Here is a 22,209-nt window from a genome sequence, read left to right as displayed (position 1 = left end):
TATAGAGTGTGTCATTAAACAACAAGCAAACAAAAAGACTGCCCATCCCAATAACGGGGTAGTGCTATGAGTCTGTGCAGAGATGATGTGGAAGCTACCACTGTGTTCCAGGCCGCAGACAGCAGAGGGCACCCCTACTACCTCCCACCCAGCATATCACATGCCCCAGCCTGGCCCTGCTGCAGAAGGGGAGGGGCACCCTCCAGGACAAGGTAAGTCCTCTAAAACCAGGTGTTGACCCGCCATTTAAGATCAAGGGCAAAAGTCACAAGGACTCCAAGGTTTCCATTTTAATTGGGTTATTACATTTTTCATTGGGTAACCTATATTTTTTCACTCATCTATTCATCACTCTATTGGGTTTTTCCCAAAATGAGTAAACATTTTTGATTTATTAATGTAAATAACGGTTCTAAATATAGGTTTGACTCGGAAAGTAAATTAGCTCGTAATTGTGTTTCGGAAATTAGCTCCATTGTACGCATGCTGAAAACGGTTCTTTGGGTATTTACACATGCTGTTTTTATAATTTGAGTTTTTCCTTTAATGCATGCGTTTCTGTACGCAAGTTAATTGAAAGTAATTGTTTTTTGAATATTTTGTTTGGTATTTTACGCCAATACGCTGCTTATCTGTAGCTCTGTGTATGTTGCAGTTGCTTGGTCTCAGCCCAGCAGTGTGTGGGACCTGGAGACGCCGCCCAGTGACATGTCACCCAACACTGTGAACCAGCAGCAACTGGAAAAACTGCAAGCTGTGAGTATTCACCATATGTGTGAAGGGTCATGCTGTGTATATCTTATAACTTGTAACTTTCAAAAGTAGTCAGTTCTTGCTCAAAATTGCCATCAAAACCGGACCTGTTGCAGTGGTGCTATGGTTACTGCTTATGAAAATGTTCATCCTTTGATGCATGACTTAGAATGTTGTTACAGTAGCCTCTGTTTAAACTACCATCCACTGTCAGTTCAGACAATTTGGTTTTCTTTGGGTTTGAGGTTGAAGTAATGGTATTTAACACTTTTTTGCCTGACAGACTTTTCTCATGTTTCGACTGACTGTAGAATGTGCGGCCGCTCATGTCAGCCTAGACAGTTAGACATATTTGCATGAGCCAGGTTTAATGATTTCGAGTGGGCATGGGTAGTCCAGGGTGCCGTTGTACAAAGCTATCTTAGCGCTAAGGTGATCGTAACTCCCATACCTAACACAGCCTTACGAAGTGCTAAGATTGTTTTGTACAACGGCACCCAGTTGTCTAAGGCTCTGCATGTCACTGTGCAGAGTTATGTCCCTTAGTGTGCTGGTATCCATGATTCACCCTGACTATGACCTTGGTTTCTCCGTACCATACCCTTGTTCTTGGGTTTCATGGGGTGGTCGGGTAGCCTAGTGGTTAAAGCGTTCGCTCGTCACGCCGAAGACCCAGGTTCGATTTCTGACATGGGTACAATGTGTGAAGCCCCTTTGTGGTGTCCCCCGCCATGATATTGCAGGGATATTGCTAAAAGCGGCGTAAAACCATACTCACTCACTTGGGTTTCATGGGTTAATGTGGTAGACATTGAAGACCTGTATTCCTCCCATATTACACTGACATGCTGTGATGGAACAGAAATACTGTTCAAAGTGTGTTAACCCATCTCACTGACACTGTTGTGGCGAATATTTGTCCACAAGGGCTCACTGACAGTTCTCCCTTATCATCCAGTGTCGTAACACAAGGGCTCACTGACAGTTCTCCCTTATCATCCAGTGTCGTAACACAAGGGCTCACTGACAGTTCTCCCTTATCATCCAGTGTCGTAACACAAGGGCTCACTGACAGTTCTCCCTTATCATCCAGTGTCGTAACACAAGGGCTCACTGACAGTTCTCCCTTATCATCCAGTGTCGTAACACAAGGGCTCACTGACAGTTCTCCCTTATCATCCAGTGTCGTAACACAAGGGCTTACTGACAGTTCTCCCTTATCATCCAGTGTCGTAACACAAGGGCTCGCTGCCAGTTCTCCCTTATCATCCAGTGTCGTAACCTTATTCTGTCTAAACCAGCAACAGAAAGCAGAAGAAATTCGCCGGAAGCAGGAGGAGGAAGAAGAAAGACGTCGTCAGATAGAGATGCAGAGAACTCAGGAAGAGCTGAAGAGACAGCAGGAGGAGATAGCCATAGAGAGGGAGAAGATGATACGAGAGAAGAAGGAGCTGGAGAGACAGAGACAGGTCGAGCTGAAGGTAGGCCAGCCTTGCTTGCGCAAAGAAAGGAGAAGATATATGGATGAACAACTTCTTTATTACAATTAGGAGCAACATTTCAGTGTAGGTTCTAACACCGTTATCAAGCATCGTTATCTAATTGTAATAAAGTTGTTCATCCATATATTTTATCCTTATTTAGTCCTCCAACTTCTAAATGCCTCTCGAAGAAGTTTCTTGCATGCACAGCATGTATCTGACATGACATAAAAGCTGAACTGCCCAGGAGAATATTTGGAACACCATTCATTAGATGCTAAGAAGTATATGGGTTCCTTGTGTTAAAATAGCTATCATCATCCATAATTACTGAAGTGTCCAAGAAAAGGTCTTGCTAGAGATCTGATAACTTGATGCAGATTGTGAAGACACGTCCATATTGTCCTTGACGTTGAGGAAACATTTGGCATGAGATGAGATGTATTTGCTTTGTGTGAATGATGTCCTCAGCATTGAAATGATCTGTTGTGCGAAATTCTGAATTAAAATGTCTTAATAAAAATGGTTTGAAAAGAGTCCTTACTTTCCATATAGCGTATGGAAGAAATCCGTCGTCGGGAGGAAGAAGAAATGAGACGACAAATGGAGGAAGAACGTAAACGAGAAGAAGAGAGAATGCGAGAAGAGCAGCGTCGCCGAGAAGAAGAGCTTGTTGTCCAGAGAGAAGAAGAAGCTCGTAGGAAGCAGGAAGAAGAAAGGAAGAGAATGATAGAGGAAGAGAGGAGGCGACAAGAGGAGACACACAGACAACAGCTGGAGGAAGAACACAAGAAACAGGTGGGTGCCTTTGTCAAACTGCAGGGTAAAACAACATGCACTGATCTGTCGTCTTACAGTATTGTCATGACAACCTACTCCACCTTCTATTGGGTACTTTAGCACTGATCTGTCGTCTTACAGTATTGTCATGACAACCTACCCCACCTTTTATTGGGTACTTTATCTTTCCCTGATACACAAAACTCTTTCTCATGATATGTCAAGTGTATATTTAGATGGCACATATCTGATTATCTCTATCAAACATTGAGTGGTATATGTCAGCACAATAGACCAGGTTTTTAACTGTTTGAGATGTGAAGCCCATTTCTGGTGTCCCCCGCCGTGATCTTGCTGAATTATTTCTACAAGCGGCTTAAAACCATACTCACTCACTTTAACTGTTTTTAGAAGAATATGTTAGTTCCCAATTTTGATTTACTTTCCAATGGACCATCGCATGGGTTGCCATTGATGAATAAGTCATCTGCACTTAGGGTTTATTTGTTGAATAATAATTGGAGATGACACTGGAAGACTGGTCGTGATCTTTGATGTAGGTGCAGATGGAGTTTTTAGAGTAAGACATTTTCTTAAAAACTTTGAATGTTCTTGAAAGTACAAAAAATAGTTTCCCTGTGAGCATTCCTGGTTGGGATAGGTCAAATGGATCGGGTGGTCAGACTTGGTGACTTGATTGATTGCCTGCCATGATGCCGTTGGTGTTGATAGTTGCTCCAATATCGATCACATGATTGACTCTTCCAGACCGCCATCATATAGCTGGAATATTGTGTGGTGTTAAACAACAAACAAAACAAACAACTTATAAGTGTTGAAAGTTAGTAAAAGTGTGTTATATGACGCTACTCTTGTGTGCAGGAGATGTTGCGGCAGCAGGAAGTACAGAGACAACAGGAGGAGATGCAGCAGGAGCAGCAGCGGGAGGAGGAGCGACAGAGAGAGATGCTCAGACAACAGGTACACCTCGGTGTTAGATCTCTCCTGGGGGGTCTGGGTTAACACTGGTTGCCTGCTCTCTACACTGGTTGCCTGCTCTCTAGTGCTTGTTGTAGAGGCGATAATTGAATCAGGTGGGGCCTCAGTGGCTTGGTCGATAGTGACGGCGTCATTTACCCGATGCTCAGACAACAGGTACACCTCGGTGTTAGATCTCTCCTGGGGGTCTGGGTTAACACTGGTTGCCTGCTCTCTAGTGCTTGTTGTAGAGGCGACAATTGGATCAGGTGGGGCCTCAGTGGCTTGGTCGATAGTGACGGAGTCATTTACCCGATGCTCAGACAACAGGTACACCTCGGTGTTAGATCTCTCCTGGGGGGTCTGGGTTAACACTGGTTGCCTGCTCTCTAGTGCTTGTTGTAGAGGCGACAATTGGATCAGGTGGGGCCTCAGTGGCTTGGTTGATCGGTTAGCCTAGTTGTTAAAGCGTACAATGTGTGAAGCCCCTGCCGTGGTGATGCTGGAATATTGCTAAAAGTGGTGGAAAATACCACACCCACCCGCTCGCTCAATCAATCAATCAATCAATCAATCAATAATCAATCAATCAATCAATCAATCAATCAATCAATCACTCACTCACTCACTATCTCACTCACTATCTCACTCACTCACTCACTCACTCACTCACTCACTCACTCACTCACTCACTCACTATGCGATGCCCTGGGCTGAAGCTCATACTATAAGTCTGTGGTCTGTCCTGCCTTCACTCATTATTTACAGGCTGCAGCATTAAACAGCACTCACTCACTCACTCACTTGTCAATACTTCAGACAATAGTTTCAATAGTTGCTATTATTTATAAATAAAATATAAATTTTGCATTGGAAAACTTTAAGTCAAATTTCAAACCTGTAAGTTGATAAGCAAGGATTATGACAGCTTCAGATTGGATGTTTAGAAAATCAGGAGTATTGACAAAGTCTTTTAGCATGATTTATATTTGGTTACTTTTTGTTGTAGGAGATGCAGCGTCAGGAACAACAGAAACTTCAACAAGAGGCACTAAGACGTCTCCAGCAACAACAACAAGAACAGTTGGCTCGAATGCAGGTACACGAACTGATGCCATATAAGATACTTTGGAGTCACCTGACTGATCGGAGCTCATATTAGTTCACAGGAAGTTTGGATGCAAGTTTTACTTGCTATCCCTGTGTGGACCCGTGAAGATGCGGGGTAGAATAGGTCTTCATGCTCGTCATAACAGGCGACTATGCTTGTTGTAAGAGGCGACTATGCTTGTTGTAAGAGGCGACTATGCTTGTTGTAACAGGCGACTATGCTTGTCGTAAGAGGCGACTATGCTTGTTGTAAGAGGCGACTATGCTTGTTGTAAGAGACGACTCACGGGATTGGGTAGTCAGACTCACTGTCTTGGTTGATGCATGTCACCAAATCCCAGTTGCGTGGATCGATGCTCATGATATCAATCACTAGAATGTCTGGTCCAGACTTGATTATTTACAGACCGCCTTCATCTAGCTGGAATATTGCTGAGTGCGGCGTTAAACAACAAACAAACAGACAAATATCCCTGTGTGGATTCTGTGGAGCCTGCCTGGGTTAAGATCCCCTGTGCCACATGCTTGTTGTTAAAAATAACAAGGTTGTCAGGCTTTTTGATTTGATGGATTGTATGTTACCACACCCTGATGGTATAGATCGTTGCTCATGCTTTCAGTCACTGGTTTGCCTGGTCCAGACTGATAATATACAAGTTGCCATGTTATAGTAGGAGTGCTACTGACTGCAGTGTAATATGATGGACAAACACTGGAGATTGCTTGAAATGTTGACTTGATTTTGATTTGCCTGTTTTGTGTCAGCTTCCTGCCACTGCGCAGTGGGCGAGTCAGCTGCAGCAGAGGGAGGCGAACGAAGGGAAGTCCCTGGCAGAGATACAGCAGGAGGAGGAGAGACAGATGCAGGAGAGAGAAGTGAGTTGACCAGTGGTGGTGATAGAATGGGAGTGTTATTTGTGGGGAATTGATAGGATGTCGGTATTTAAGGATGACAGTGTAAGTCAGTGACATTGAGGGGAAGTGAGAGATAGTGATGGATTGAAATGTTTCAAGTAATTGTTTCAAACAAAGACCTCATGATATAATTTGATTGTCAAGGTGGCATATCTGTAAGGAAATTATGAATTTTATTTTATGACATTTATTTTATGTTTCAGCGCCAACTTGAGATTCAGAGGCAGCAAATGTTTGCCATCCAACAACAGCAGCAGCAGCAACAACAGCAACAGCAGAAGTCATGGGGAGCACAAATGTAAGTCGCCCCCTTCTCAACACCCAGTAGGTATAGAAATTGTGCAAAACCACACTGTTAAAAATCACAGCCAGCATATTCAGACAATAACAACATGGTATCTCAACAGCAGCGTTTTGATGCCCATCCAATCAAGCTCAGGTTTTCCTAACTCAGACTTGATTATTTACAGGCTGTTGCGATATCGCTGGAATATTGCTAACAACAGCTGAAGACAAAATTCACTCACTCATCACTCCAATCAGTTGTGGTGAAAGAAATGTTCCCTGGTACATTCACTGTCATTGTTGCCCATTTAAGTTGGAACCTTGCAGGTGGTCACAATGGCCGTAGCTGGTGTCAGGTTATTAGATGGATTGCACACTTCACACTGTTCCAGATTGAAAACAAGTTAGCAAGCTGTGATCATCATAACAATAAAAATAAGTTGATTTATAATGCTCCTTTGTCTGGCCGTTAATAAAAGACCTCAGGCTTCTGCAAATGATTATGCCCTGGAAAATAGAGCTACCCTTATATTATTCCCCTGGTCAGTGAATTCGTGTGCATGTGATTTTCATTCTCATCTCTCTGGGGAGTATACTACCCAAGCACTAGGCTCAAGGCTAATAGTAACATTACATCTCATCACCCTTGGGTTGTCAGCACCATCCCCATTCTCATCTCCCTGGGGAGTATACTACCCAAGCTGTCTGAGGCATTGGGCTACTAGTCACATTACATCTCATCACCATCTCATCACCCCTGGGTTGTCAGCACCATCCCCATTCTCATCTCCCTGGGGAGTATACTACCCAAGCTGTCTGAGGCATCGGGCTAATAGTCACATTCCCATATGATCACCCCTGGGTTGTCAGCACCATCCCCATTCTCGTTGGTTCCGCAGAGTGTTCCTGCTACGTCTGTCTCTTGTTTCATGGCCTGAGTATAGGAGAGATCCTCCACTGTATGATGTGACACTGTTACAGGACGGTGAACCAGGCTGCAACGAACACACTGAAGTCACTGCTGGACATACAGGAGGAACAGAAAGCCAAACAGTTAGACCAAAACAAGAAGAAAGCCAAACAAGTTCAGCCCACTCCGCCCAAGGTATGCACCATCATAATCCACATGGTCCTGTACCTCCTAGAGAGACAGGTCTGAATAGGTCACTACCTCCCAGAGAGACAGGTCTGAATAGGTCACTACCTCCTAGAGAGACAGGTCTGAATAGGTCACTACCTCCTAGAGAGACAGGTCTGAATAGGTCACTACCTCCTAGAGAGACAGGTCTGAATAGGTCACCAGTAGTCACCATCACAATCCACATGGTACTGTACCTCCTAGAGAGACGGGTCTGAGTAGGTCACCAGTACTCACCATCACAATCCACATGGTACTGTACCTCCTAGAGAGACAGGTCTGAGTAGGTCACCAGTACTATGTTTGTCCTAAGAGACGACCAGACAATCCAGTGATTGACATCATTAACATAGATCTACGCAATTGGGGTACAATGACATGCACCCGTGAAGATCCAGGTTTGAATAGGTCACCAATACTCTGTTTGTCCTAAGAGACGACTTAGATGACAATCGGATGTGTGACATGGCTGTGTGTCCTAAGAGACTACTTAGATGACAATCGGATGTGTGACATGGCTGTGTGTCCTAAGAGACTTCTTAGATGACAATCGGATGTGTGACATGGCTGTGTGTCCTGTCATATCTTGTTGTTTGTTTGTTGTTTAAAGTCTCACTCAACAATATTCCAGCCATATGACGGTGGTCTGTAAATAATTGAGTCTGGACCAGACAATCCAGTGATTAGCATCATGACCATAGATCCAAGCAATTGGGATATGATGACATGCACCTGTGAAGATACGGGGTAGAATAGGTCTTCAGCAACCCATGCTATAATCGAGTCTGGACCAGACAATGCAGTGATTGACATCATGAACATAGATCCAAGCAATTGGGATACGATTACGTGCACCTGAATAGGTCTTCAGCGACCCTTGCTTGCCATAGGGGCGACAAACGGGATCGGGTGATAAGGCTCGCTGACTTGGTTGATCGTATGGTAATTGCGTAGATTGATGCTCATGATATAAAAAAATGGATTGTCTGGTCCAGACTCGATTATTAACAGACCACCATTATATAACTGGAATATTGCTGAGTGCAGCGTTAAACAACAAACAAACAAACGATGACATGCATCAACTAACCTGACCAGCTGATCCCGTTAGTCGCCTCTTACGACAAGCATCGTCGCCTTTTACGGTAAGCATGGGTTGCTGAAGGTTCACTCATCAATATTAAATTACCCAAAGGGCCCCGAGGCAGGGATAGACATTAGCTCTAGCCCACTAGCCAAGGTCAGTTTCATTAATGCTAAAGGTATCCTTAGGGCTGGTAGAATTTCGAACATTTTGGGGATGTTCCTCCATATTGTCACTATTTGGGCTAGTAGACTTTCCAAGTATAATTCTATCCCTGCAAGGGAGTTTAAATATTTTGCAAACCCAAAGATAACTATCAGAACCCAAAGTGAATGATAACATGTCGAAAAGAAAATGTCCAAAAGAATGCTGGAGCCGTGAATAATACTCTCAGGACTGAAGAAAAGTTACAGAAATTAAACGAGTTTGTTTGTCAGATGATACTGTAACCTGCTTCCTCTCTCCCCAGAATACAGCTGCCACCATGGCTACACCTAGCATGTGGAGCAACGTGGCCAGCAATGGTGCTCAGTCCACGGGGTGGGGGGGGAACGCTGTGTGGAAGACGGACAAGTCAGGGGGGGGCCTGGGGTTCTGGGATGAGGCTGTGATATCTTCAGGAAGGGCAGCAACCAAAGAGAAAGAAAGGTTGGTGAGAAATAGCAGCTCCTGATCGTGCTTACAGAATGATAGAAGCACAAGACAAATGTATGTTTACTTAATGACCTAGAGGCAGTGGGGTAGCCTAGTGGTTAAAGCGTTCGCTCGCCACGCTGAAGGCCCCGGTTCGATTCCCCACATGGGTACAATGTGTGAAGCCCATTTCTGGTGTCCCCCGATGTAATATTGCTGGAATATTGCATAAAGCGGCGTAAGACCATACTCCTTCCTGACTTAATGACCTGAGCCCCAAGTCAAATGTTTGTAGTGCTACGACTATCGACTATCGTACGTCTATAGGATTTACCAAAGACTCACAACAGTGGATTGGGGACCTGTATGTTGATCTAGAGGTGTAGATCACTTCATGTGATGTGAGCGAGTGTATTCAATAATTTTGAAGTGAATCTGACCAACAAAACAATCCTCTATTTCTACATTTTTGTTTCATTCTTTGAACATAACAAAACCATAAACCCTGCACAGTCTTGACGATAGGTCTCTTCAGCTGTTTAGTGTGTGGAGGTATGTGTATTCATTTTCCATGTGTCTCACTCAAGTCCACACTTTTTCAGTGGTGAGTTTCCTGCGTTAGGGGGCAAGAAACGAAACCAACAAAACAATAATGCAACGACTAATGCATCTGCAGCTGCAGCGGCAGCAGCAGCAGCTGCCGCGGCTACTGCAAACCGCAACAGACAGACAAAACCAAAGAAAGAGGAGGTAAGCAAAATATTCCCACACTACACCAGTCGTGATGTCACTTCTCTGGCTAAAAGGTTTAGGCCAGACAGTGTTCAAAGTACTCCGCCTCACATGTAAGAGACTGCATGACCTAACACCACCATTGATCATCAAGTTCCTGGCTGAAGGTTTAGGCCAGACAGTGTTCAAAGTACTCCGCCTCAAGTATAAGAGACCGCATGGCCTAACACCACCATTGATCATCAAGTTCCGGGCTGAGGACAAGCCCCTGGGTCTCGGGGCTCAGAAAATCAACACCCTTATCAATTAAACACTACAAACTCACAAAATATGAAAAATCTTTCAGTGTTGCCTCCCCAGAATTGTGAAACCGACTACCTCTGAGCATTAAACTTTGGACATGTTCAAATCTCAGCTAATCTGAGTATTATATGTGCTAACACTAGCACTTTGAGCATTCACAACGTGTATGAAGGCTAGCACTTTATATTTACATCTTCACTGTAATCTTCTCCTGTCTATAATGATCCACAAAGTCTAGTTTCCCTTCAAGAGATATGGGGGCAGTTGGGTAGCCTAGTGGTTAAAGCGTTCGTTTGTCACGCCGAAGACCTGGGTTCGATTCCTGACATGGGTACAATGTGTGAAGCCCATTTCTGGTGTCTCCAGCCCTGATATTGCTGGAATATTGCTAAAAGTGGCGTAAAAACATACCCACTCACTCACTCACTCAAGAGATCTGTTGTGCTGATTGTCTGCTGGAATCCATATTAGGACCCATTGTGTTCATGGTGTTCTAAGTGACTTTAAGCATAGCTCAATCACCCTACAGGCCTCTCTAGTGGGGTAGCCTTGTGGTTAAAGTGTTCCCTCATCATGCTGAAGACCCTGGTTCGATTCCCGACATGGGTACAATGTGTGAAGCCCATTTCTGGTGTCCCCCGCCATGATATTGCTGGAATACTGCTAAAAGTGGCGTAAAACCATACCCACTCACTCAAGGCGTCTGTATTAGAAAGCAGTTTGACCCTCTCCACGAAGTAAGTGTACATTAGTTTCTGATGTACTTAGCGGAAGTGCAAGAAATTTCAAATGTTTTTGTACATCTATACATTTGATATCACAGAAGTTTGAATATTTTGTGCATTTTCTTCTTATCCTGATATGGTTTTCTTATGGTTATTGTTATAGTTGTTTGATATGAGAAATAATTTGTGTTGCAGGATGCTGTGCACAAGATGTTTCAGTTAGCAAGGCCTGTTGACGATTTCACTCAGTGGTGTGAGAAGGCACTCGCAGGACTCGCATCATCAGTGGATGGTAGGTCATGTGAAATCTTGCCTATGTTAATCTGGGGAATGAGTGACATGAGAGTTACGTCCCTTTGTCATGCCAGGATCCGCTAATTGCAGGCTCATATTCCAGGTCCACCTTGAATCTGATCCCTGCTCATGGCTTTTACCGAAGCGGGACACATCTACTTTCTGTGTCTTTTGCTCTTTTCCTCACGCTTTCAGTTGACATGACATTATTTAAGTGAACTGCTGGTGAAACTGAAAGCAATAAAAAATACACCTCACTCTTAAAGATGGGGTGGTGGGGTAGCCCACTGGTTAAAGCGATCGCTCTTCACACTGAATAACCGGGTTCTATCTCCCCACATGGGGACTATATGTGAAGCCCAATTCTGGTATATCCCCCTGTGATATTGCTGGAATATTGCTAAAAGGGGCTTTAAACCACTCACTCACTCACTCACTCACAGTGGTATAAAGCAAGGCAATTCACTGTAGAGTTCTGTACCTTAGTCTGCCCAGGATAATGTTATAAAGGGTTCATATACCAGGTTAGCCTCAGTCATCATCTATGCTGGTATCTTTCATTGAGATTATAAATGTCTACTGCCTGTATCTTGTCATTAAAAGTCATTTTTCTCTGTTACATTTTTATCGTAGAATATGTGTTAATTTAACTGTGGCTAACTTTGACACTAATTGCCAACGCCTGAAGGGATGGTGTAAATCCGGCTGGGGTCCATGCAGGTAGCAAAGGTACTGTAAGTCCCCATGGACCCTAGCAAGGGGATCCACCTTCAGCTGGTGTATCGTTACATGTAGTGAAATCTGAAGGGATGGTGTAAATCCGGCTGGGGTCCACGCAGGTAGCAAAGGTACTGTAAGTCCCCATGGACCCTAGCAAGGGGATCCACCTTCAGCTGGTGTATCGTTACATAGAGTGATATCTGAAGGATGGTGTAAATCCGGCTGGGGTCCATGCAGGTAGCAAAGGTACTGTAAGTCCCCATGGACCCTAGCATGGTGATCCACCTTCAGCTGGTGTATCGTTACATGTAGTGAAATCTGAAGGGATGGTGTAAATCCAGCTGGGGTCCACGCAGGTAGCAAAGGTACTGTAAGTCCCCATGGACCCTAGCAAGGGGATCCACCTTCAGCTGGTGTATCGTTACATAGAGTGATATCTGAAGGATGGTGTAAATCCGGCTGGGGTCCATGCAGGTAGCAAAGGTACTGTAAGTCCCCATGGACCCTAGCATGGGGATCCACCTTCAGCTGGTGTATTGTTACATAGAGTGATATCTGAAGGATGGTGTAAATCCGGCTGGGGTCCATGCAGGTAGCAAAGGTACTGTAAGTCCCCATGGACCCTAGCATGGTGATCTACCTTCAGTTGTTGGAGATCAATAGCCTGAAGGGATGGTGTAAATCCGGCTGGGGTCCATGCAGGTAGCAAAGGTACTGTAAGTCCCCATGGACCCTAGCATGGTGATCCACCTTCAGCTGGTGTATTGTTACATACAGTGATATCTGTATTTGGTTGTATGCTAGTTTTAAATATTAATCTGTGATAGTCCAGTTATTTTACTGTACATCGATTTAATCTAAATATATGTATTCTTAACGTATAACTTCTCTTTACAATATGGCTGAAATATTGCCGAGGGGGCGTTAAATATTAACTCACTCACTCACTCATTGTTCTTTCCCTTCCTCTTTCAATTATGGCTGGAATCATGTTCACTCTCTTAGTTTCAATTTCGGGTTTTGAATTGTGAGAAGTATGAACAAAACCAGACTGGGATCCCCTCCGAAGTTCTTGTAACGAGCAACTTGTAGGATCTGTTGCTTACAATGAAGGATGTGTTTTGGAATATCACTTTGTTCATGTTGTTACAGATGTTTATTCAACAATTCTATTTTTCAGTTCCAACATTCATTGCCTTCCTGCAAGAGGTTGATTCTCCATATGAGGTAGGAATTGTGGTCCGTTATCATAAATAAATATTAAAGAAGTTGACATCCATAAGTTCTCTTCCTTATGTGTATCACTTCTAAATGCCTTTCAAAGACTTGATACAACATCAAGATGGAGACGATGCAGTATCATTCACCTGATGAAGGAGTAAGCATGTACTCCTAAATGTTGTGTTCCTCATGATAAAAAGTTGACATCCATACATTCTCTTCCCTATTATCATAAACATTGATACAAGTCCTACTTTGTATCCGTTACCATGGTTACTGGTACATGGTGGGATCAGCTGATTGGATCCACCAGGTCCTACAAATCTCTGTATTGTGATGCGATGACTCGATTATTTGAGGCCGCCATGATAGAGCTGGTATATTGAGTGTGTTAAACAACATAAGGACATTCATTAGTTTAAGTATGCCATGTGACTGAAATAGTATTCCTGGGGATGTTGAACCCAACTCACTCACAATGTCCATGCTTGCAGTAAAAGGCAGCCATGCTTGTCGTAAGAAGCGACAATTAGGATTGGGTGGTCAGGCCCGCTGACTTGGTTGATGCATGTCATTGTATCCCAATTGTGTGGATTGATGCTCATGATGTCAAACACTGGACTGTGGTTCAGACTTGATTATTTACAGACCCGTCTATAGCTGAAATATTGCTGATTGCAGCATTAAACACTCACAATGTGTGTCTATTATTGTTTCATTAATGAAGGTCTGATTTGGTATGAGACTCAATTTGGCAGACAACTCCTGTTATAACAGATCTAAGTCTCTTAATGACTCACTTGTATATACTGTTAGATATTTTGTGCCACAGGTCCATGATTATGTGAGGTCGTACCTTGGTGAGTCTGGTGCTGCAAAGGAGTTTGGTCGGCAGTTCCTGGAGAAACGGAGCCAGTATAAGCAGAAGGCCAGACTAGAGAGACAACAGGAGGAGGTGGGTACCTGACTTGTAGCACTGACACCAGGAGGGGTGGGGAGGGGGAGTACCTGACTTGTAGCACTGACACCAGGAGGGGGTGGGTACCCTGATAACAGGGATGTATCTGACACCAGGAGGGGGTGGGTACCCTGATAACAGGGATGTATCTTACAACAGGAGGGGGTGGGTACCCTGATAACAGGGATGTATCTTACAACAGGAGGGGGTGGGTACCCTGATAACAGGGATGTATCTTACAACAGGAGGGGGTGGGTACCCTGATAACAGGGATGTATCTTACACTAGGAGGGGGTGGGTACCCTGATAACAGGGATGTATCTTACAACAGGAGGGGGTGGGTACCCTGATAACAGGGATGTATCTTACAACAGGAGGGGGTGGGTACCCTGATAACAGGGATGTATCTGACACTAGGAGGGGGTGGGTACCTGGCTTGTAGCTCTGACACCAGGAAGGGGGGTACCTGGCTTGTAGCACTGACACCAGGAAGGGGGGGGGACCTGGCTTGTAGCACTGACACCAGGAAGGGGGGGGGACCTGGCTTGTAGCACTGACACCAGGAAGGGGTGGGGAGGGGGGTACCTGGCTTGTAGCACTGACACCAGGAAGGGGGGTACCTGGCTTGTAGCACTGACACCAGGAAGGGGTGGTACCGGGCTTGTAGCACTGACACCAGGAAGGGGGGGGGGACCTGGCTTGTAGCACTGACACCAGGAAGGGGTGGGGAGGGGGGTTACCTGGCTTGTAGCACTGACACCAGGAAGGGGGGGGGCCTGGCTTGTAGCACTGACACCAGGAAGGGGTGGGGAGGGGGGTACCTGGTTTGTAGCACTGACACCAGGAAGGGGGGTACCTGGTTTGTAGCACTGACACCAGGGAGGAGGGGTACCTGGCTTGTAGCTCTGACACCAGGAGGGGGGGTACCTGGCTTGTAGCTCTGACACCAGGAGGGGGGGTACCTGGCTTGTAGCTCTGACACAAGGAAGGGGAGGGGGGGTACCTGACTTGTAGCACTGACACAAGGAAGGGGAGGGGGGTACCTGGCTTGTAGCACTGACACAAGGAAGGGGAGGGGGGTACCTGGCTTGTAGCACTGACACCAGGAGGGGTTGGACCTGGCTTGTAGCACTGACACCAGGAGGGGGGAGGGGGGTACCTGGCTTGTAGCTCTGACACCAGGGATGACAATATGAAACCAGGAGGGTGGGTACCCTGACACCAGGGATGTATCTGACACCAGGGATGTATCTGACACCAGGAGGGGTGGGTACCCTGACACTAGGAGGGGGTGGGTACCCTGACACTAGGAGGGGGTGGGTACCCTGACACCAGGAGGGGCTGGGTAGCCTGACACCAGGGATGTATCTGACACCAGGAGGGGTGGGTACCCTGACACTAGGAGGGGGTGGGTACCCTGACACCAGGAGGGGGTGGGTAGCCTGACACCAGGGATGTATCTGACACCAGGAGGGGGTGGGTACCCTGACACTAGGAGGGGGTGGGTACCTGGCTTGTAGCACTGACACCAGGGATGTATCTGACACCAGGAGGGGGTGGGTACCCTGACACCAGGGGTGTATCTGACACCAGGAGGGGGTGGGTACCCTGACACTGGGAGGGGGTGGGTACCCTGACAACAGGGATGACAATATGACCAGTAAGGATGAAGAGCTTTTATGCTTAGGTTTACATGATTGCCTTCAATGTCTGCTAAAAGGCCTTTGAATTTATAAAGAGAAGAGCATTTTATTACAGGACAGTATTATACCTGTTATTTACAGGACAGTATTATACCTGTTATTTACAGGACAGTATTATACCTGTTATTTACAGGACAGTATTATACCTGTTATTCACAGGACAGTATTTGGGGCCCAGCACCTGCAGTCAACCCGAAGGAGGTCCGGTCCAGCAACAACAATGATGCTGAGTCGGCAGCCCGCAACAAGAACAAGAAGAAGAAGGGCAAGATGCAGAAGATTGACAAGAGCATCCTTGGCTTCACGGTCCATGCTGACCCCACACGGGTCAACGCTGGCGAGATCGAGAATGTGGACTGAACATTGGTGCTATGAAATGTGGTCTTTCCTTTACTTTCTGTTGCCGAGATTGTTGCAATGTTGGACCTGCTGTTTGCAAAGCTGGACACAGCCCAGTCAAGATTTGAGATGATATCCTCATTGCTTGTTACTTGCAAAATTGTCCTCCAGATTTCAGTCTTGGCACAGATATTGAACGAGAATGGTGACTAACTGGTGTGCTAGTATATAGTGGATTGATTCAGATGACGCCAACTCCAATGCTGGTGCCTCAACAACTGATTGGCTGATGTGACTGTTCAGCAACAGACTTCTGTACCCCATTGAAAGTAGATCGGGTGGACACCACTGACTATCTGCCTGTTGGTGATGGAATATGCTTGGTGAAGGATGGACCCGGTCAGGATTCCTCCAACGCTGTGATCGGGTCGTCCCAGCCAACACATAGTCCAAACCTGAAGCAAATATCTGTGATACTAAATACTATTTTCCATCGTCAGAGGGTGCTGCACAACAGGGAAAGTAACAAAGAGGAAAGAAATCTGAAGAAAGTCGATAGTTGAAAACGACGTTGGTGCGTCATGGACCGCTTCTGCTGCTTGGTGAGATGCAACATGACAGCGATGATGCAACTCGAGGCCTCTCTTTGCCATGTGTCCTGGAGGCGGCCAGTGTCCCATGTCAATACATTCTTTCTTCAATCTAATATTGAGAAGGTGCTTGTGCCTTTGTTATTTTAATTGCGTGTTGGTTTCTTTAGTGAAAATATTGTTCCAGAGAAAACAAGTACTTAAGCACGATGAATTTTAACTGAATTTGTCAGGGATCACAATGTTAAGTCTTTATGAAGCCCAGGATAACCTGAATAGTTTCTGCATTTCTTAACATACTTTTATTGTTATCGCATAATTATCCAAACCGGATACATGGCTTTTATACAGGTTCTCTGCTTCACATAAGTTGACCGAAGAGAGATTTGTTGTTTTTTAATTATTATGTAGTTACCAGTAAAACACAATTTAAACTTTAGGCTTTGCTATTCAGAGAGAGTATTCTCTGTTCCATCAAGCTGCTATCATAGCAATAACCTGACTTAATTCAATCCAACATATTGCACCGAATTTAACGATCTAGATATTTATGTAACGATGTTATACTTGAATGAATTTGGGTGTTACGTGAATGAAATCCCATCGGTAATAGCTTAACGCAGTCGCTGAAATATGAAGACAAGAATTCTGCTGTGTCTCCAGACACGACACATTTGACTCAGACAAAATATACAGCAAAACAAACAGACTCGGAATGTGTTGTTTGGTTTGTGATGTCAAGAATATCGAGAGTTCAGACTTTCATGGATGATAATGTCGGTAATGGATTTATTGAAGGCAGTGTGTGTCCATTTACATAGAACTGCCTACAGGGTATCTATTTAAATGGATTCTTACTGTCTTTTGGCCAATATCTCATCTCACAAACATCTTAATAGAATCAGCATTCAACAGATAAAGTAGTCCACTCAGGATGTTGCCAAATGTACATCATTGTAGCAGCTCATATATTAATTCACTTTGAGCGGAAATTACATTTTCAAAATGTTTATTAGAAGACTCCGTCATATCTTAAATATTATGTTATTGATTAATTCTTAATGGTGTCATTCTACCAGCTTGTTAGTACCTTGAGCCAGTTCCTGGGCTGCTGTGTGTGTCAACACACCTTCCATGAAGATTCCACCTCACCCAGTAGCTAGGAGCAGAATCTCTGCTGTCACAACACTCCTATCTCCAACAAAGATGTTTCCAATTAAACTATGCATAATGTACAGCATCTCTTGCCTGAATGATGTCAGGATTGTATTGTTGGAGTTCAATGACATACACAGTATACATGTCATGTTATCAGCCATTGATACAGCAAGGGTTAAAAAATGTGCTTCCGGTCTTATGTAACATTGCAATATTTATTTTTAAAATATACACCTTGAAAAAAGTTAATCACCAGCCAGTCTTTCTTGTCCTATATTCCGAACTTAAGTGCATCTGTTGCCATGGAATAGCTACAAAGTGCATAACATAATCAGTTTTACTTTTGCTAATATGAGGATTTAACTTTGGAAATTTATTACAGGGTCTGATATACAGACATGGCTGTTTCATGTTGAAATATATATAGTACTCAAAAGAAGTTAAGGAACACCTGATTGTTTTATATGACTATGGTTAATGTGTCATGGCTATGACATGAGCTATAATCATTTGAAAACATTGGATTTTCTTTAACTCTTTTTTAGTAGGAGTATAGTAAGCAGTGCTTAACTTTTTTTCAGGTGTATATGTAACTAGTCGAGTTACTTTTCTATTTTGGAATGTCTGAACAGTGGCCGTCACATTACGATGGATACTTTTGATATAGTTGGCTCTAGGAAGATAAAGAACACCTAACCAGTATTCCTGAATACTAGCATCTATGATCTGTAATACATGATACTGTAAGCATGTTGAACAAGGATTAATATCAGAAAAAATACTGAATCGATGTGACACTATTTTGGCTTATCTCTGATTGTTCTCATGGGTCAATTGCAGAGCGTAAATATTTTTTAACCCTTGCTGTGTTGATGCCTTCTGTCACACATTGTGATTTATATTTGCTAAAAGCTAGGTCTGTTTCACTGAAGTCTAAATTAAATTGGTTTTAGCTGTACTGCTTAGAAGTGCATAATATGGGTAAGATAACAGCTTTTGACTATGATACGACAGGCGTAACTGAATCTATGTCCTTTGAACAATCAGGATTCCGGTAACAAGTTCTGCATATTTAGAGTCATGTTTTCAGTGTGCAGTTTTGTTTCGTCACGATATGGCTGAAATATTGCCGATGTGACGTTAAACTTTAACTCACTCACTCACTCACTCAGTCTGCAGTTGAGATGCAGATGGAGAGAAGCTTTAAGCAAAACGATAGACATGCACTCTTACCTATGTAGGAACTGTCCCCACTCAGGAGGACCCCCCAGCTTGTTGCTGGGAGCAACTTGTATCAGGCTGCCACAAGGTCCCCCAGCTTGTTGCTAGGAGCAACTTGTATCAGGCTGCCACAAGGTCCCCCAGCTTGTTGCTAGGAGCAACTTGTATCGGGCTGCCACAAGGTCCCCCAGCTTGTTGCTAAGAGCAACTTGTATCAGGCTGCCACAATGTCCAAGTATGGATACTTCCTAGTTTGATTGCCTGTTTATGTCAGTCTCATGGCTTGACAAGCGACTTCCTGCTGTGATGGAACTGTTATTTTGTTGATTCATTGTAATCCTAATTCATTGAAAATACTACTTGTACTCTACTGCAGAAATGTCTATTGTATGAAACAGACTTGAGCACGTTTCGGTTCACCAATACCATGTCAAGTATAAATGTCAGATTACATAAGTGTGAACATGTTGATACATACTTTCAGGTTGAATGCTCCAAGATGTTCATTTACATCCTTTATCATTACTTTGTGAGTCAATTTTTCTGAATTTCAAAATTGCTAATCACCTATTTCTTTCCTATGTACATCTGTTTCTTTTCATTAATGTCTTAAGATGGTGTTGCTCATTAAATGTAGGTCTGAAAAGCCTGCAGTAATTTTGAATTACAGCTGTAATCTATATCATTTTCATTCTCTCAAAGTTAGGTAACTTTTGTTATCTGTGTAAAAAAGGTTTTGATGCCCAACATGAACAATCCAACGTTAGTAGCAGCATTATGCAAAATCGGCTCCAGTTACTTCCCCTGTTTTGCCAGTTATCTCCCTTGCGCCATGCTGAGCTTTGTCTGTTTTGATCAGTCAGACACGTGTCCTAGACAGTGAGTATGGGTTGTCTCCTATTTATGATGTTTGTGTTGAACCAGTCTTTCTGATGGAGTACCAATGCCTTGGATTATAGAATACTTCCTGCCTTTGGAATTGATCATAAAATAGAGAATTACTTCATGTTATCAAAATAGTAAGCTTTGTTTATACATTCAGATGTCTTGTCTTCAAGTTCGTAATCTGTTATATATTTGGATTAAGTTGCCTATTTAAGATCTTAACGCATTACTTAAAAGATAACTATTGTTTGATTTCTGGTTTAAATTTTGAACTATTTTTCTAAAGAAGAGGAAGCACCATGATTAGGAGCTTTTGTTTTCAGTATCTTGCCAGTGCTCGCTCGTGTGTTGATTCAAAGTACGACATGTCTTACATTAAGTTGACAACTGAGGTGTGACCGAGATACAGTTCCAAACAGCATTAGACCATCTCTCTCAGTTCCAGTCAAGGATTTTGCTGGGGAAGAGCTGCATCGAGGTGTTGGTACTTCATGAAAGAATTGAGAAAGTGGGACAAACAAATGAAAGAAGTTACATTAACTAACTACAGCAAGTAAACAAGTACTTTGACCCAACCCAGAGATCAGATGTGGTTTGGTCAGCCATGCCTGTGTTTGACAATGTTATAAAACTGACCACAATTCTATATTTGTATGGATGTCATCTATTTTAGATTATTTTGTCCGAATGTGACAGTTTGCAGTTTGCTGTTGATATTCTGAACTTTGCATGTGCGTGTGTGAGTTAGTGAGGATGTGGAAGAACGAGAGGCTCATGGATGCATGTTAATAGAGAGGGTGGTGTATTGTCTGAATTATTGAATGTGTTGCCATGATGATTGAGCAATAAAGTGCCAATTTTTCAAATGACTTTGTTTTTGTTACTCTGTGTGTATAAACAAACTCACAGCCAGCAAGTATGATTTAGACTATTATTTGCAGTAAAACATTCTTCAGAAGTTCAAAACTGTTCCAAAGAGATTTCATGATTAAAAGGGGGCACAGGTAACCCAGTTGTCTAAGGCGCCGCGATTTGATGTGCAGAGTTGCGTCCCTTTGGCACGGCAGAAACCTATGGTTGTGGGTTTGAATCCCGGTTCGCCCCAATTATGTTTCTAGCTTTATAACACCTTGGGTTTAACCAAAGTGGTGAATGCCTGAGACCTGCATCACTTCGGGCTTTCCTCCCACATTAAGCTGATATAACTGGAATGCTGTTAAAAGCCTGTTAAATCCAGCTCATTCACTCACACCACCATACAAAACTACAACACAACACACTGGGGTACTTCATTAGTTATTCATCAACGCACATCCACGTTATCATCGACGTCATCAGCATCAGCAACATCATGACCATCCTCAACAGCGTCATTACCATGAATATACATGCTCACAACTGGAGTGAGATTATTACTATAGATACAATTGCGTAATGCTCATGATGTCATTCTCTGGATTGTCTGGTCCAGATTATTTACAGACGGCCCTCATATAGCTCTAATATTGCTGTGAGCGGCGTTAAACAACAAACAAACATGGCTCGACAGCACAGCGTGCAAACAAAACATACCATCCCTATCATATGAGTAGAAGCAGATACTGATAACGTTAGGGTGGTGGGTAGACTCGCCTCTAGTCTGAAATGGACATATTTTACAATAAAAATAGTTGTTAAATTGTAGTTATAAATTAGAATCAAAAGGAGCCATGGCTTTCTTCATTTTCAGATACTGATACTGCAGTACTCTAGACTTGCCCAATATTATAGACGTGCATGGGCTTTGTTGGATATATTTGTTTCAGGGTCTGTATTACAGACGAGGTGGGGTTCAATTCCCACATGGATATAATGTGTGAAGCCCATTTCTGGTGTCCCCCACCGTGATGCTGCTGGAATATTGATAAAAGCCGGGTAAAGACTCACTCACTCACTCACTCACTCACTCACTCACTCACTCACTCACTCACTCACTCACTCACTCACTCACTCACTCACTCACTCACTCACTCACTCACTCACTCACTCACTCACTCACTCACTCACTCACTCACTCACTCACTCACTCACTCACTCACTCACTCACTCACTCACTCACTCACTCACTCACTCACTCACTCACTCACTCACTCACTCACTCACTCACTCACTCACTCACTCACTCACTCACTCACTCACTCACTCACTCACTCACTCACTCACT

General features: G+C 43.7%; 1 protein-coding gene across 5 annotated transcripts in view; it reads left to right on the top strand.

Moving 5' to 3' along the window:
* Positions 1 to 20,875, top strand: part of LOC125381056 (GRB10-interacting GYF protein 2-like) — a 49,451-nt gene extending 28,576 nt beyond the window's left edge. For all 5 annotated transcript variants that reach the window (XM_048397227.1, XM_048397225.1, XM_048397224.1 and 2 more), the window contains 15 exons: positions 112 to 212; positions 656 to 756; positions 2,055 to 2,234; positions 2,790 to 3,032; positions 3,897 to 3,995; positions 5,002 to 5,091; positions 5,868 to 5,978; positions 6,221 to 6,315; positions 7,284 to 7,407; positions 8,994 to 9,172; positions 9,760 to 9,907; positions 11,113 to 11,209; positions 13,112 to 13,158; positions 13,985 to 14,107; positions 15,973 to 20,875. In XM_048397227.1, the coding sequence (XP_048253184.1) occupies positions 112 to 212; positions 656 to 756; positions 2,055 to 2,234; positions 2,790 to 3,032; positions 3,897 to 3,995; positions 5,002 to 5,091; positions 5,868 to 5,978; positions 6,221 to 6,315; positions 7,284 to 7,407; positions 8,994 to 9,172; positions 9,760 to 9,907; positions 11,113 to 11,209; positions 13,112 to 13,158; positions 13,985 to 14,107; positions 15,973 to 16,173 (1,939 nt within the window). In that variant the 3' untranslated portion in view covers positions 16,174 to 20,875. The remainder of the gene's footprint in view (positions 1 to 111; positions 213 to 655; positions 757 to 2,054; positions 2,235 to 2,789; positions 3,033 to 3,896; positions 3,996 to 5,001; positions 5,092 to 5,867; positions 5,979 to 6,220; positions 6,316 to 7,283; positions 7,408 to 8,993; positions 9,173 to 9,759; positions 9,908 to 11,112; positions 11,210 to 13,111; positions 13,159 to 13,984; positions 14,108 to 15,972) is intronic.
* Positions 20,876 to 22,209: the final 1,334 nt, after the last annotated feature.

This window comes from Haliotis rufescens, unplaced genomic scaffold (genome assembly GCF_023055435.1).
Source record: "Haliotis rufescens isolate VD_foot unplaced genomic scaffold, xgHalRufe1.0.p SCAF_166, whole genome shotgun sequence".
In the NCBI taxonomy this organism is placed as follows: domain Eukaryota; kingdom Metazoa; phylum Mollusca; class Gastropoda; order Lepetellida; family Haliotidae; genus Haliotis; species Haliotis rufescens.
Note: the sequence above shows the minus strand (reverse complement) of the source record. Positions and strands in the feature narration are given on the sequence as shown.